The 12,944-nt window shown below is 42.8% G+C and overlaps 1 protein-coding gene across 2 annotated transcripts in view; it reads left to right on the top strand.

Annotated features, from left to right (window-relative positions):
* Positions 1 to 536, top strand: part of METTL22 (methyltransferase 22, Kin17 lysine) — a 236,465-nt gene extending 235,929 nt beyond the window's left edge. For both annotated transcript variants that reach the window (XM_044303615.1, XM_044303614.1), the window contains one exon: positions 333 to 536. In XM_044303615.1, the coding sequence (XP_044159550.1) occupies positions 333 to 368 (36 nt within the window). In that variant the 3' untranslated portion in view covers positions 369 to 536. The remainder of the gene's footprint in view (positions 1 to 332) is intronic.
* Positions 537 to 12,944: the final 12,408 nt, after the last annotated feature.

Raw genomic sequence — 12,944 nt, 5'->3', positions numbered from 1 at the left:
AGATTCACCTGTATTCAAGATCATGATTCCAGACAAGCAGAGCAGAGAGGAGGAAGAGACAGCACTGTGGCTTAGTGTGGTGAAGTAACTTGTCTTCCTGTGTGATTAGGACAGGTTTTGTGTGTACTGATAGGACGGTGGCCATTTTATTTCTAATGATTTCTCCCTAGACAAAACAAGCCATTCTAAGTAATGAAAGGTATTTGTGAATATATTTATGATAAAATAATATTTAAGTATTTTCATTTTTAACATTCCTGGAGAACCCAATTAAGCAGGTTTTGTTTCATTTTATTGCATTTTTATGATTTAACAATTTTTCTTTTTAATAGGAGCTATGGAAAATTACAGCTACAACTCTTACTTAAAGTTTTTACTTCCCATGTTAAGAGAACAAATATAATTTTTCATGATGATGAGAAAAACCAAAGAGTCATCGTACAAGAAAGCACGTTTCGACTAATCCCTAGTCTTTCTCGAGCTGGACTTTGTACCTGTATTAGACCCGCTTTTAATAAAGAACACCATGGAGGATATGCTGCCGACATCTTTGTTTTTATACTATCCTCAGGATAGGTCATCAATATCAGATCGGCCGGGGCCTGACTGCCGACATCCCACTGATCAGCTGTATGAAGAGAATGCAGCGTTCACGTGAGCGCTGTGTTCTCCTCGCAGTTTATCGGCTCGACATCAACACTGCAGCAGCGAGCAGTGTAATTACAGCTCCTCCATCCCAAGTGAATCAGAGGGAGCCGTCACATTGAAGTGAAGGAGGAGCCTGCTCATTGCTGCTATGTTAACAGTGATGAGAACAAAGCAAGCCTTAGACAGCTGATCGACGGGGTACCGGACCCCAGAGATCTGATATTGATGACCTATCGTGAGAATTGGTCATCAATATAGGATAAGCAGACAACCCCTATAACATACTATGTGCACCATGATAAATTTGGTGCAGTTTCTGTCTGTCTGGTTTAGTTGTATTCTGTTTCACTCTAGATAGAAAACATAAATCTCCCTATTTTCGGTTAACAATTTTTTTCCCTATTTCAGAAGGTTAAAACTACTGAGAGTTAACGGTGTATATTGTTGTTTAGCATTTAGTTATACACTGGATTTCCATTAGGTGGCCAAGATTCATTGTGACCATCTCGTGGACCCCCGACCATATCATGAAATATGCTTGTCACTGTTTACAAAAAACTATGGTAATGTTTTAAGCAGTTCAGAATGATTAATAAAGTCCCTTTTACACAGATCAACAATCGGCTATCGGGAACATTTGTTCATCTAAACAGTCATTCCTGATAATTGTTGCATGGAAATGTGATCAAGTCAGCAAACACTCGTTTGCTGGATGACCCAATAGTTTTTGCTAGTTTTTCTCCCATTGATCTGAGTAGGGCTTGCATAAATCCATGTGCTTCCCAGTAGAACCACCCCATTAACATTAATGGAACTGATTTTCAGTCTCAGAAATGTTGCAACACATCAGCTGTGTGTGATTTCACCCTAAGAACATTTCTATCTACGGTTATATTCAGGAATATATGGACTGTTTCAATCAAAATGTTCTATCATGTCTTGAAGACTGTATATGGATTGCTTAAAACATTTATTTTATTGGAGATCATAAAAGAAGATTGAAAAGTTGAAGGACAATTTGAGACCGACATGGCCAGAACAAACTATATTATAACTTTTTAAACTTTTGCTGTTTTTCTTTCTTCATGTCTTTACTGTTGGAATTGTGTCTGTATGGTTCATGCAGGCAGTGCATGTTCGCTTGAATTGTTCTTTTTCCATCTTAGTAATTCCTTAGGTTTATGCTTCAGTGCAGCTATAATTTGACAACTTTTATTTATGAAAAAGGTCACTAAATTCCACAATGGTTTAACACTTTGTAAGCCTTAGGCCCCTTTCACACGGGCGAGTTTTCCGTGCGGGTGCGATGCGTGCGGTGAACGCATTGCACCCGCACTGAATCCTGACCCATTCATTTCTATGGGGCTGTGCACACGAGCGGTGATTTTCACGCATCACTTATGCGTTGCGTGAAAATCGCAGCATGCTCCTCTTTGTGCGTTTTTCACGTAATGCAGGCCCTATAGAAATGAATGGGGTTGCGTGAAAATCGCATGCATCCGCAAGCAAGTGCGGATGCGGTGCGATTTTCACGCATGGGTTCTAGGTGACAGTCTATTCACTGTATTATTTCCCCTTATAACATGGTTATAAGGGAAAATAATAGCATTCTGAATACAGAATGCTTAGTATAATAGTGCTGGAAGGGTTAAAAATAATAAAAAAGTTAACTCACCTTCTCCTCCTGTTCGCGTAGAGGCCGGTCTGTTCTTTAGCTGTGGCTGAAGGACCTTTGATGACGTCAGATCACATGCTCCATCACCATGGTGATGGACCATGTGATTGGAGCATGTGATCTGACGTCACCTCAGGTCATTCAGCCACAGCTAAAGAACAGACCGGGATCTACACGATCATGGGGATAAGGTGAGTTAACTTTTTTTATTATTTTTAACCCTTCCAGCACTATTATACTAAGCATTCTGTATTCAGAATGCTATTATTTTCCCTTATAACCATGTTATAAGGGAAAATAATACAATCTTCAGAACATCAATCCCAAGCCCGAACTTCTGTGAAGAAGTTCGGGTCTGGGTACCAAACATGCGTGATTTTTCTCACGCGAGTGCAAAACGCATGACAATGTTTTGCACTCGCGCGGAAAAATCGCGCATTTTCCCGCAACGCACCCGCCTCTTATCCGGGCAAAAAACATGACGCCCGTGTGAAAGAGGCCTTAGAATAAGATATTTTCTAGTTGGATTCAGTAGTTGCTTAAGGCTCCTTTACACTGCCTGATGGAGCAGACGATCCTTCCTGACAATCACTTGCTCGTCAGAGGAGGAGACCACTGCATTTACATTGAGTACTGCCCCCCACTGCCCGCAGTATGGGCAGGAGCAACTGCTAATGCCATTGCTCGTCCCTATACGGAAACAATGTTTGCTGGCAGCGGAGGCTGTTTAGAGACACCACGATCTGCTGCTGGCAAACAATGATTCAGGCGTCCGCACCAACTAACCTATTTAATGGTAATTGTTGGCAGATTATTGAACATCAGGCAGTGTAAAGGGGCCTTCAGATTTTAATATTGCCAATTGCCGCAAGTGACTGATAAGAAGAAAGTGTTGTGAGAAATCCAAATTCTTAAATCACGTAAAAGGTGTAGGTTTGTGATTTAGGAAAAAGATAAAAAAGGATACACAACAGGCTGCAACCAGAACTCCTGTGTTGATCTACCTAATATGGAAAACATGTCAGAAACTGGACCGTCAACTTGATTAAAAGATTCAGGTGAACTTGCAATTTAATGTAAATGCAAATTACAAGTGTGAAATACGCTGTATGTGCTGACCATGTTCACTGGACAGGTTAGGCTGGAGTTGACTGTGTGGCAGCTTAGGAGATGGTGTGAAATCATTTTCACAGCTTGTAATTTGATGGTTTTACAAACTGTTCTCTGTGTTTCCAGCACTCAATCCTACCATCATAGTTGTTAAATGGAAGAAGAGAAGCCCTATGAAATACGACCCCGGAAGGGGATAGTAAAGACAAAAGCAATATTGTACAGTTTGTATTCTTACATTTCTAGTTTGCCAAAGGGGAAACTGACACAATATCGAGCTGCCAATGACACAGAGCCTGTCTCGTTGAAAATGCAATCCCATCTGTGGGCACCATGTCATAAAGTTGGAGGAGCTGAGTAGATGGTGAGAGTTTTGTGAGACAAGTTCATTCGGTGTAAAATTCTCCGTTTAGGATTCTGTCTGGAGGTCCGCTAGTGTATGCATGCAGGAGAGGCTGCCAGTCATGGAGTCACTCCGCAGTGAATAAATTCCAGGTCATACTGAATCTTTTCCTACAAAACTATGTATCAGTCTGCTCTAAAACATGTTGTCTGCATATCTTGATAACACATTTAGTGTGCCTGGACACTGCTGAAAAGGGCAAATTCTAACATTTCAGATAAGAATTTAAACTAAACTAAACATTAAATGTCTTCTCTGCAGAGTACACTAAAAGGGCCCTTTATTAGAGACATCTGCCCTTTCTCAATTGAAGCTTCTCAGTATTTAAGTTATATAACGTAACCCCCAAGTGCAGCACAAAATCAAGTGAGCAAGTTCTCGTGTGAATCCACAAAACATGGTAACATAGTAGAATAGTTTATAAGGCTGAAAAAAAGACATCTGTCCATCCAGTTCGGCCTGTTATCCTGCAAGTTGATCCAGAGGAAGGCAAAAAAAACTGAGATAGAAGCAAATTTTCCTTACTTTAGGGGAAAAAAATCCCTTCCCGACTTCAATCAGGCAATCAGAATAACTCCCCTTATCAACGACCCTTCTCTAAAAATGGGGAAATCAACAATTTGGAGGACTTCAAACGAGGCGTGGTTCATTGGAGCTAGACTAGCTGGTTCCAGTATTTAAAAGAATGCTAGACAGTGTTCAGGGGGTACTGAATGGTGGGATTAAGGAAAAGCATCCAGCAAAGGGGTTTTGTGCAACTTGTCAACGACAAGGAACAATGCAGGATGGCAAGAATCGTTCGGTCAAACAGACGGGGCACAATTAAGAAAATTGCTTAAGAACTACAATGCTGGTGTCCCAACTAATGTGTCCAAGTGCACAATTGGTTGTTCCATAGCACAGATGGACTACAACAGTAGATGAACTGTTCAAATGCTATTGCTATTTGAGGGAAATAGGTGAAACTCCAGTGGGCAAAAGAGTGCAAAACTTTGATCGCTGAGAAGTGGAAAACCATTGCATGGTCAGATGAATCGAGATTTCTGTTGCACCATTCTGATGGCAGTGGGCCAGAATTTGGTTCAATCAGTATGAATCGATGAACCCTTCCTGTCACGTGTCAACACTTCAGGGTGATGAAGGAGGAGAAATGGTGTGGGAAATGTTTTCTCAGCACACCCTGGGTTCTGTGGATGGACATTTGGACAGTAGGGCTTACCTAACCAATCTGGATGACCAAGTTCATCCCCTCATAGCAGCTGTTTACCCTATGGAACAATGACACTTCAGCCATATAGTCCTGGATTAGTTCCAGGAACATGACAGTGAGTTTCCCTTGCTTCCCTGGCTGTTACAGTCTCCTGATCTACTAGAGATGCTCTGTAGGATTCAGAATGGGCTGTTCAGAAATTTCATCTCATTTGCAGCAAGCTATCCATCTGCATGCAAGACAATTATTACCGCCTAGTGGAATCTGTGCCACTGATGCTGTTCTGAAGAGTGTCCTACTACATGGGTGTCTGTAATAAGGTGGGTATTCAGTGTAGATACATAAACATTATATATACATTGCATTATTCATCGCTACAAATTCATATTTTTTACTTGAATTTTAGACAGAGTTTAAGATGTGTTTATTGACAAACTCATTGGGTTATGTTGATTAAATTTGAATAGCAGCTCAAAAGTCAACTTAAAAACACAGTGAGATTATGTTATATCTCTGAGTGAACAAATAACACATTTGCTTTGTTAAATTACTATGCAGATTTTTTAGGACTGTTTTGTGTGGGTTTGTAGCCTTTTATTTATGTGTGTGCAATGTTTGCAGTTTTGTTTTAAATGATGCTTTATAAGCGCAACTGACTATAAAAGTAATTTTCTGATGATAAAGTTTTTACTGGATCCGTCAGGGTTTAGCAAAAACGCTTCCGTTACCCATAATGCAATCATCTGCATCCATTATGAACGGAGCCGGTTGTATTATCTTTAACATACCCAGGACGGATCTGTCATGAACTCCATTAAAAGTCAATAGGGGACAGATCAGTTTTCTATTGTGTCAGATTGTGTTAGAGAAAACGGATCCGTCCCCATTGACTTGCATTGTGGGTCATGACGAATCCGTTTTGCTCCGCATCCAAAGACGGAAAGCAAACCGCAGCATGCTGCGGTTTTCTCTCCGGTATGACAACGGAGAGTTCACTTACGTTTTATATCCCCATTGACAATGAATGGGGACAACATGGAAGCATTTTTTTTCCAATATTGAGACCCTATGACAGATCTCGATACCGGAAAATATTAACGCTTGTGTGAAAGTAGCCTTATTATCATGTGAATATTCCAGTGCACAGAAGAGTAGCTAAAGGCTTATGGGCCCTGGTGGCCTAGTTCAGCTTGGACCCCCACTCTGTCCCCATAACTAAATAAAACCAAAATCCCATTTATATAATTATATGAACGAGATCCACTCAAGACCAAGTAAGTGTAGGAGTGGATATGGCAAGCACTGAGTAGTGTAACACGTGGCAAGACGCCGACACTTTGTGGTTGTGAATAAATCTAGAGCACCGGGAGAGTGCATCATAGCAGGATGCTACTAAGTCTCTATTAAAGGGCTTTTGCCACTTCAGTAAATCCATGGTTATGACCACCCTGCAGTCCAGCAGCATGGCTGCGCTCAGGGCCGGTGCAAGGATTTTTGCCAACACAAGCGAAGCTACATTTTGGCGCCCCTCCCCCCACGCTTCTCCTCTCTGTGGTCCTGGTATCTTCTCTCTGCTTCAGACAATGGCTGGTTTAAGGACCATATTTTTCGCCCTCTAAGACACACCTAGGTTTTAGAGGAGGATAATAAGAAAAAAATATTTTCCATTACACCTCAGGTCAGACCAGCAATCAGACCCCCAATGTTAATCAGACCTCAGCTCACAGCCCCAATCAGACCCCCAATGTTAATCAGACCTCAGATCAGAACCCCATGTCAGACATCATCCCCCAGCCATCAGCCCCCAATGTCAGCCATCAGACCCCCATGTCACATTTCTCCCCCTCCATGTCACATTTTTCCGCCCTCCCCCAGGGTGCGCCCTAAGGCGGCCGCTTGGTCTGCCTTATGGTAGCACCGGCCCTGGCTGCGCTTGTACACTATAGAAAAAGCTCCAGCCTACGCGCGCTCCCATGTTCCCAGCCACCGGAGAGGCTGGCATTTTTTTCTTATAGTGTGCAAGCACGACGACAAGTGCTGGATTACAGGGTAGTTGTAACCATGGAAACGAGCCGTGTATAATGTGATGGAAAAATGAACCAAGCCAGCAAAGGAGACAATATGGATAATAACAGTACATTAGCATATCTCCCAAATTTGGAAAATAACAAAGAGGGACAATATGTGCTGCGCGCATCGCCGCAATTTTTTTCATGCTAGATTATAATTACTGACTCAATCAGAGCTGCAGCAGCTGGGGATCGGTTAGGTGAGTATACAGTAAGTTCCTTTTTTTTTAACAGCATGTGGAGTCTCTGGGACGTTTTTTTTTTCTTGCGCTTCAATATCCATTTAAATATTATCACACAAATCATCGGACTAGATATTTTAAGGTCCAAATTGCACTAAATAATTAAGTTCTGGTCTAATATACAGGTAGAAACCATACAGATACTTTAGTAAGGAACAATTTAGTAAATGTATTAATGCACATTTATGCATTAATTCCCCAGGTCATAAAGAGGGACATTTAAGGATCAAAGAGGGACTTGGGTCAAAAAGAGGGACACTTGGGAGGCACGCATTAGTAAGTGGCTCGTATTAACTTTCTCTACATGAAAAATGACATCTGTTGAAGTGACAAAACCCCTTTAAGACTGCCCCGGTCAACTATCAGTGACTGAGAGCTATGTACATATGCATACACACTTAGGCCTCATGCACACAAACCGTATTTTCGGTTTGCATTTTTTACAGACCAAATGCAGACCCGTTCATTTCTATGGGGCCAGGAAAAAAATGTGGACAGCACACGAATGCTGTCCGCATCCATTTATTATCATGTAGAGAAAATGAATGCAAGCCACTTACTAATATGTTATAATCCCATAATATTTTTTCTATTACATTATACACTGCTGATTTCCATGGTTACAACCACCCTGCAATCCATCAGCAGTGGTGGTCGTGCTTGCGCACTATAAGAAAACATGTCAGCCTCTCTGGTGGCCGGGACCGTGGGAGCTCACTTAGGCTGGTGCTTTTTTCTATAGTGCACAAGCACAGCCATGCTGCTGAACTGCAGGGTGGTCATAACCATGGAAACTTTCTCTGCATAATACATGCTATTTGTTATGTCTACACTTACCGACACTCCACTATTGAATATATACAAGTTATTATTTTTCTTAATTACTTGCACTTATTGTTATTATTTTTATATACCTAAACGTCTCCAGCTCTGAATAGATATTGCGCAACTACCCACAAGGAACTGCATATCTTTGCATAGACATTACGCAACTACCTATGAGGTTTTAATTTGAACTATCCCAGTGATTTATATGTAAATAGCAGAAGGACCCGGCTTCACATGGGTATATTTCATCTAATGTTTGTGTGTGTCATTTAAAAGATATCGACAGTATCCCCCATAACAGTAACTTCTGCAGCACCCCGCCCCTTTAACAGTGACCTCCACAGTCCCCACCCCTTAACACTGCTGCCCCCCCACTTTAAAATGGGACCTCCACAGCAGCCCATCCCCTTAACTTTGAACTTTACAGCAGCCTGCCCCTTTAACAGTGAGTTTCACAGCACCCCACTCCCTTGACAGTGACCTCCTCAGGGGCATGCCTCCTTAACATTGGCCTCCACAGTACCCCGCTCCTTTACAGTGACCTCACAGTACTCTGCTGCCTTAACAGTGACCTCCACCGTGCTCGCCCTTTAACAGTGACCTCTTCAATGCTAGGGCTACACGACGACATGTGTCGCGCATTATTTTGTCTGAAGAATTTTTATAATGATAGGCTATGGTGTCGCACTGCTACATGCGACATGCTGTGACTGCAACATGACAGTTGCAAAAAATCTATCCAAGATGGATTTTTCTGCGACTGTCACATCACAGTCACAGCAACTAGACTATCATTATAAAAATAGTCGCGCAACATTGGTGCGACATGTAGTTGCGGCCTATGTGTCGTGCTATTTTTACAATTAGTTTTTTTTTGGCTCCTGGTTCTTATTCTCAATTTATATTCTTTCTACCACTGGATGCTGGTCATTTCCTCCATAATATGCTGGCGTCACTCATGTGCTAAAAGTCCCTCAAACACTGCCCCCCGACATGTTTCGCCAGCTGCTCTGGCGTCTTTAAGGGATTGAGCAGTTAGCCTTAGGCCCCTTTCACACGAGCGAGTATTCCACGCGGGTGCGATGCGTGAGTTGAACGCATTGCACCCGCACTGAATCCTGACCCATTCATTTCTATGGGGCTGTTCACATGAGCGGTGATTTTCACGCATCACTTATGCGTTGCGTGAAAATCGCAGCATGCTCCTCTTTGTGCGTTGCGGTGCGATAATCCACGCAATCCAGGCCCCATAGAAGTGAATGGGGTTGCGTGAAAATCGCAAGCATCCGCAAGCAAGTGCGGATGCGGTGCGATTTTTTTAACGCATGGGTTCTAGGTGACAGTCTATTCACTGTATTATTTTCCCTTATAACATGGTTATAAGGGAAAATAATAGCATTCTGACTACAGAATGCAGAGTATAATAGTGCTGGAAGGGTTACAAAAATAAAAAAGTTAACTCACCTTATCCTCTTGATCGCGTAGTTCCCGGTCTGTTCTTTACTAGCTGTGGGCCAAAGGACCTGTGGTGATGTCAGATTACATGCTCCATCACCATGGTGATGGACCATATGATTGGAGCATGTGATCTGACATCACCACATGTCATTAACCCCTAGCACACCAAACAGCAGGGAGGCACACCTCAAAGGGGAATTGCACGTGCAAACCAAAAACTACATGTTGCCACCAGCAACGAGTCTGCACTGCAACCGCGTCACGGTCAAACAACAATATGACCGTGACACGATGTTATTGAGTTACATAGCAATATGTGTGTAGTAAAAACAGTTGCAGCATACAAACTCCATGCAGCTTCTGCGTAGGTGCGTATGACCTCTACAAGATTTCATTCCAGGTATACACAGCAAGGGATGTGTATACCAAGTTTCGTTGAAATCGATGGTTGTGTTTTTGAATGATCGCAGAACATACATACATACAGACACACACACACATATACATCCTTCTTTATATAGATTATTATTATGTATATTAGTGACTTAAATGCAAATTATGTATGTGTCACGTATATAGTGCTATATATTCGTATACACAAATATTCTCGATTTTTCTTTTTACATGAACCCATGATCCATCCCTGCTTCTTGCTTGTGGGCCAATGAGAAGGCTGCAATGTCTTAGTCTGAGCTTAGCAACATCCCTAGCAACCAATAGGAAAGCTGCCTACCCCTTACTATATAAGAACCTCCCCAGCAGTCAGTTTCGGCATTTTTTTGCATTTATGAGAGAGCAGTGTCATTGCTATTCTCTGTGCTTTGGTGTGTCAAACTATTACATTAGATAGTTAGTTAGCTTGTTTATAGTAACATAGTAACATAGTACATAAGGCCGAAAAAAGACATTTGTCCATCCAGTTCGGCCTGTCATCCTGCAAGTTGATCCAGAGGAAGGCAAAAAAAACCCTGTGAGGTAGAAGCCAATTTTCCTCACTTTAGGGGAATAAAAATTCCTTCCCGACTCCAATCAGGCAATCAGAATAAATCCCTGGTTCAATGACCCCTCTCTAGTAGCTATAGCCTGTAATATTATTACGCTCCAGAAATACATCCAGGCCCCTCTTGAATTCCTTTATTGTACTCGCCATCACCACCTCCTCAGGCAGAGAGTTCCATAGTCTCACTGCTCTTACCGTAAAGAATCCTCTTCTATGTTTGTGTACAAACCTTCTTTCCTCCAGACGCAGAGGATGTCCCCTCGTCACAGTCCTGGGGATAAATAGATGATGGGATAGATCTCTGTACTGACCCCTGAGATATTCATACATAGTAATTAGATCTCCTCTCAGTCGTCTTTTTTCTAAAGTGAATAACCCTAATTTTGATCATCTTTCAGGGTACTGTAGTTGCCCCATTCCAGTTATTACTTTAGTTGCCCTCCTCTGGACCCTCTCCAGCTCTGCTATGTCTGCTTTGTTCACTGGAGCCCAGAACTGTACACAGTACTCCATGTGTGGTCTGACTAGTGATTTGTAAAGTGGTAGGACTATGTTCTCATCACGGGCATCTATGCCCCTTTTGATGCAACCCATTATCTTATTTGCCTTGGCAGCAGCTGCCTGACACTGTTTTTTGCAGCTTAGTTTGCTGTTTATTAAAATTCCTAGATCTTTTTCCATATAATACAGATAGTTAGTGGGAGATAGTCAGTGTAGGTTAGATAGTGATATAGTGTAGCTGACAGGTTCTGCTGTTCAGACATACATGCTACAGACAGAGTGCTGTGATGTCACAAGTTTACAACAATACTTAGTGAACCAATCAGTAATATGTAGTCAGACTTGCTAAATGTGAAGTTGCACGAAAATATGGGCATCATTAATTGCCGATTTGCACAAATATATTGGAGCACTCTATCTGCATATTTGGATGTCTTAATTCACATGGAGGAATTGGGGGCTGAAGAAGGAAGATATCTGCTTTCATAAAAATGTGGGAACCATGGATTCGGTTCCGCAACTCTTCCCAACTCTCGGTTTGGCTGACCAATGGCATTGCACCTTAACTTACTGGCTAAAGATCAGTGCCCGAGACTAGCAGTTATCTCCCCATCCTTTGCCTCTCCCCCTACCTATTGTTACGACAACAGGAGGAAAGGGAAAAGGAACTGAGCCTCAAAGCTAGGGAAAGGGAAACGGACACCACCTATGGAAACCCTAATCCTAGCCTTGACTCCTATCCGTATGAACGGACCTTGAGGGTAGGAATGTTTATACACTGGAACTTAAGACCCTGGAAACCCTGAATTGCCCTGAAGTAGTGCCTGGATTTGAGACAACCTGTTCCTTCCAATATAAAAGAACAATACGTATTGTATTGTGCAGCATTTGTGTGCGGTTCTGCTGTACAGCTATACAGAGGAACAAACGCCATTGGAACAACTAATTGAAACTGGTGTGATATACCAGTTGCCCCCCCAAAAAATCTTATTGAGGCAGGGGTGCGATATACCTAGAATATAATTTCTATATAGTGCATTTGTATATACCAGTTCCCCCCCCAAAACAACTGATTAAGGGGTTATATATACCTGCTTCCACAAATACTGCTCTTCTATAGGGACTTTGTCACAGGGTAATTTTGAAAATGACAGGCAGAGGAAGAGGCAGGCCATTCCGGAGGGATGGTAGGGGTCAGGCAGGTGCACCAGGCCGGAGCCTAAGTGGAAAGTTGGAGAAGGTGCGTGCGATTACGTGAAACGATGCACCAGAGTTGGTTGAGTGTCTCACTCAGCCTTCTGCTTCTGCACCCTCCTCATCCTCTTTATCTGCACCCTCCTCACTCTCTTCTGTGTGCACCCCCAAAGACAGCACCACCATAGCCCCACCACTCGAGTCACAGGAATTATTTTCCCATCAATTCCCAGACCTTACCGATGCGCAGCCATTATTGGCATCCGATGAGGAAAAGGAGGTAGCAACGGCCGCCACCCAGCAGTCTGACGACAGTACCCAGAAGGAGTGTGGTGCACAGGAGGCAAAAAGCAGACTGCAAATGTATCTGGAGCAAGCCATCCACCATGCACGGTCACATCTTGCGCTCCCAGGATGCCGGCACATGGATCCACAGTGTGGGCTTTTTTAACTTGTCAGTTGCTGATAATAGTGTTGCCATCTGCAGCCTGTGCTGTCAACGCATACGTCGCGGTAAGCCCAACACTCACCTAGGGACGACCGCCTTAAGAAGACATCTGACCTCCCATCACCAAGCCCAGTGGGAGCAACGCCGACAGAACCCAC

Source organism: Bufo gargarizans, chromosome 8 (assembly GCF_014858855.1).
Source record: "Bufo gargarizans isolate SCDJY-AF-19 chromosome 8, ASM1485885v1, whole genome shotgun sequence".
NCBI classification, from domain to species: domain Eukaryota; kingdom Metazoa; phylum Chordata; class Amphibia; order Anura; family Bufonidae; genus Bufo; species Bufo gargarizans.
This window is presented reverse-complemented; position numbering and strand designations above follow the sequence as displayed.